The sequence below is a fragment of the Arvicola amphibius genome, chromosome 12 (genome assembly GCF_903992535.2).
Source record: "Arvicola amphibius chromosome 12, mArvAmp1.2, whole genome shotgun sequence".
Lineage (NCBI taxonomy): Eukaryota > Metazoa > Chordata > Mammalia > Rodentia > Cricetidae > Arvicola > Arvicola amphibius.
In genome coordinates this window covers 155,566,974-155,571,418 of record NC_052058.2, presented here as the reverse complement: position 1 = coordinate 155,571,418, position 4,445 = coordinate 155,566,974, and the positions used below count along the sequence as shown (strand labels likewise).

Sequence of the window (4,445 nt, the reverse complement as noted above, 5' to 3'; positions counted from 1 at the left end):
CTTTTTCCTTTCAGTTGATCCACAGAATATTGACCTCTAAAGGATCTGAAATAATATCCTTCTTCAAGATTACCTGCTGAAAAATCATTCTACATATATCTGAATATTGACAGATATTTTGGCACACAATGAATCCAAATTGTTCTAAGGTACAAATTCTCAATTTCCATTGATAATATGGTGTAATATACTGATTAAAATTTTAAAAATATTATAGATATGAAAGAAATTGGGAAAGTTATTTAAAGTAATGTCATTTAGCATTGATATATTTATTTATATTTCCTCTGTGGCTTCCTTTTGTATTTCATCAACCTGAGAGTTCTAATTGTCAGACAAGTCTCTAGAATTTTATCCTTCCAAAAATTACTTTCTCTGCCTATAGAAAGCTTCTTTTGTCAATCTTCCATATATGAACCATACTAATCAGAATTAGAGCCTTAATCTCTATAAGAACATCTCTGGAGACTTTTGTGAAGACCTGTGAAATTTGGTGGAAAGTATTTAAACTCAAGCAATCAATGAAAAATTGGCAAACCAAGTTTTGAATGCCCAGGAACATGTCATCTGAAATTTTTCATTTTTGTGAAAATTTCTTTCATGCTTAATATTTTGCCTCCTCCAGTAGGGAAAAACAAGCTCCCACAATCTCTATATTAGTCTATCATTTAGTTAATAACACATCCATATACAAACACATACACACACACACACACACACACTCACACACACACACAAATGCATATACAGACACAGAGCGGAGGAGAGACAGAAGAAACAGACACAGACAGAGAGATAGAATATGGAAAAATTAAGAAAGGTAGTTAAGGAAGAGGACAAAGAAGGAGAGATGTAAAGAAGTTGTCAGAGGAAGCAAGACTGGGCAAGGGCCTGAGAGGGATGAAAAAAGAAGAGACATCTTTAGCAATAATCCTGATCATTTTGGTGTGCAGTAATTGTTCCATTAGGGCTGAGTATTCTGTAGAATCAAAGTCTCTTCACCTTGACATAATTTGGTTCTCTATGTTAATCCAATACTATTGTAAATAGAAACATCTTTGGTTATTGTTGAGATAAGCATCAGTCTATAGGTATATCCATGAGTCAATATTGGTCATTTTAATACTAAGTTCATTTAAGAACATTCTAAAGAAAGCCTCTCCTATAAAACATCTAACCTGTCTTTTCTAGAAAATCTTATTAATTGCTGAATATAACATTGTCTTTGAAGTACATAGATACCATTTTATGTACATCACTTTTTAATATATGTTAGGGTCAAATTGATTGACCAATGAGGGACTTTTATGATTAATTTGCTTCCCATGCCAAAGACTTTCATGAACAGATTTTCTCATGGCAGTCTCTTATTCTATACTAGCTAATACATATATACAATAGTATCATAGTCTTTGCCTAGTACTTCTGGGCTAATATCATTATGGTAAAAGCAATTAAGAATAGTTGTTACTGTTTTGTTTGTTATAGAGTTTACAAGATTGAGAAACAGCTAACAAACTTCTGAGTACATTTTCATAAAGATTTGACAAAGGTGGGAAGATCCATGCACTTTTGCAGGTACTCCATTATGTGGTCTAGGGTTCCATATTGAATCAAAAGGTGGTGGTAAGTGATGTGAGAGAATTTAACTCTTTCTGCTTCTAAACCACATAGGCAATGTAATTTTGCAGAATTTAAAACTGTTAAATATTTAAGGATACTAAAAATATTCATGAAAATGAAGGGATATTTTGTTGGAATAACATTAAGGAAATTTTGTGGCATTAGGATCCTGGCTTTAGAAAGTCAAGCAAATTAGGAATATCCTATCTGCATGAATATTAAACAGTAAACATCATGATGAAAGGCAGGAAAGAATATTAGAAGATACAATTTTATAGGTTAGCCCTGTCTTCAGAAGTATTGACAAGAACACCAATTTAAAGAAGGAAAGAATAAGTAGTCTGGCTTAGTATGTTGTGAGATTGACTGTTATTTCAGTTCCCATCAAAGAGTCTTAAGTGTTGCAAGGTTGAATCTGCACTGAGAGACTATAACTAGTAATCAAAAGAGAAGCTTTTTCAAGTTGATGAGCCATTTTTATTAGCTTTACAGGGTATTTACATCTAAGATCTATCATTTGGAAGATGGGAAACTTGTTTCCTATTTGATGATCCCATCTTCTCAATGAGTCAGGGTCACCTGCAGTTATCTGTCTACTAAAACTCCCCTGTTCAAACAGTGTGTTTGACGATGAATGAAGATCTTGGGGTCTTCTGTAGTCTGGGATAGATGATTTAAAAGACGGCAGCTAATAAAATTGAAACACCTTAGTTAAAATCTTTTCTTCTACCTAGGAGTGTGATTCTTACTGGCTGGAGGTAGATACCATGATAGCCTTAATATTAGAACAACAATTTTGGTCAGTGTCTAAAACAATCAAAACAAGGGAAATAATTGCAAAAAAGCAATATTTTATCCTATACTTAGATATGCATTGGGTATTTGTAGCAGTTTTAGAGAATGCATCACTTAATCTCTATTAAATTTTCTTAATAAAATTCTTTAAGCAAAGAGTTGACACAAATGGTCAATAATTGGGACAGGTTCTTTATAGCACAATCTTATACGCATCTAATAAAAAAGTAAGTTTGGGCCACAAGATTAAATGACACTATTCCATTTCATTTTTCAGCTTTTCTAAACTTTGTTTTCTGTGTTTTAATTATTTATTACTCTTTAAATGCAACACAATCTATGGAAAGCAATAAAAATTTCCTGTTAATTTTAAAATGACATTTTTTTTGAAAATTAGAAGATTAATTTATATCACGTAGTGATCTAGCTCATTAGTCTTCATTTTAAGAGTTTATGAGTAAAGGTTATGAAGACCATTTGTAGAAACTTGCTTAGCAGCATAATATATAAAACATCCTAAAAACATTACTGAATGGGAGGGAAATCAAAAGGGAATGAGAGTGAGGAGGAGGAGAGGGGAGAGAGACATACATAGACAAACGTAAGAGGGAGTGGGGAAGTTTAAGATAGTGAGGGAAGAAAATGAGAATTTTTTGAAAAAGTTGAAGCAATTTAGGTAGGTTCCTGACTCTTTTCCACTGACTCTGTCCATTTATATAAGTGTTCAGGACTTTGAAATTTTCTATTGATTTTTCCTCATCTGTCAGGTTATGAAAGAATATATTATGCCCAATATCACTGCAGTAACTGGATTCATCCTTATGGGGCTCTCTGATATCCATGAACTACAGACTCTATGTGGAGTGTCGTTTCTGTTAATATACGTGGTGACACTAGTGAGTAACTTCATCATTATCACTCTCATCACCCTGGATCAGAAACTCCAGTCGCCCATGTACTTCTTCCTGAAGAACTTGTCCCTCGTGGATGTCTTTCTAGTGTCTGTCCCAATCCCAAATTTCTTTGTCAATAGCCTAACTCACAACAATTCCATTTCTACTCTTGGATGTGCATGCCAGTTATTTTTCATGTCCTGCTTTGGAGCAGAGGAAGTATTTGTCCTGACTGCAATGTCCTATGACCGCTATGTTGCTGTTTGTCGTCCCCTGCATTATGAGACCATTATGAATAGTGTCACATGTGTCTTGCTGATGGCTGTACCTTGGATCATTGCACTGCTCTTTGCAGCCGTATACACAACTCTCCTATTTTCCATGCCTTTCTGTGGTTCTAATGTAATTCCACAGATTTTCTGTGATGTTCCCTCATTGGTAAGGATTTCCTGCTCTGATTTATTTGTTGCCATTTACACAAGTCTCGGGATTACTCTGTGTCTAGGTATCTCTTGTATTTTCTGTGTGGTGATCTCTTACTCTTACATTTTCTCCACTGTACTGAAGATTCCTGCTACTAAATGGCAGTCCAAAGCATTTTCTACCTGTGCCCCCCACCTCCTTGTATTCACTGTTTTCTTTGCTACTGCTTGCTTTGTCTATCTGAAGCCACCCTCAAATACAACATCACTTACAGACAGGTTGTTTTCTGTGCTGTACCCTGTGCTATCTCCAGCCCTTAATCCAGTGATCTACACCCTGAGAAACGCTGAAGTTACTAGCGCTCTGAAAAGGTTACTTCAAAATTTCTACTCAAGGGACTCCTTTCACCTAACATGTCAAGTAATTTGAGAGTGACAAAATTCATTACAGTTTCCAGGAAAGTTTTAAAATAACTTTTGTTTGTGAAACTAGCCTTTAGGTGTAGAGACATCACTCCATGCAAAGTTTTAAGATTTTTATCTTTTGAAAGGAATTAATAAATATCTAAAAATCACTTGATAGCTCTTTTATTAGATTTCATATACAGAAGATGAGCATGACAGTGGTTAAATGTGTCCATATCATAGAAAGCAAATTAACTCTCAAGAAAGTTTCATACTTGGTTTTTATGAGATTCAACCTTGTTGTGAA

At 34.4% G+C, this 4,445-nt stretch overlaps 1 protein-coding gene across 1 annotated transcript; it reads left to right on the top strand.

The window, feature by feature from the left end:
* The first annotated feature begins 3,203 nt into the window (after nt 1-3,203).
* LOC119802509 (olfactory receptor 14A2-like) lies at nt 3,204-4,163 on the top strand. The gene has a single exon (XM_038313438.1). The coding sequence runs from the start codon at nt 3,204-3,206 to the stop codon at nt 4,161-4,163; it is 960 nt and encodes a 319-aa protein (XP_038169366.1).
* Nucleotides 4,164-4,445: the final 282 nt, after the last annotated feature.

What these genes read in the sequence shown, in the direction of transcription:
- LOC119802509 (XM_038313438.1), top strand. Translation starts at nt 3,204, where the DNA reads ATGCCCAATATCACTGCAGTAACTGGATTCATCCTTATGGGGCTCTCT.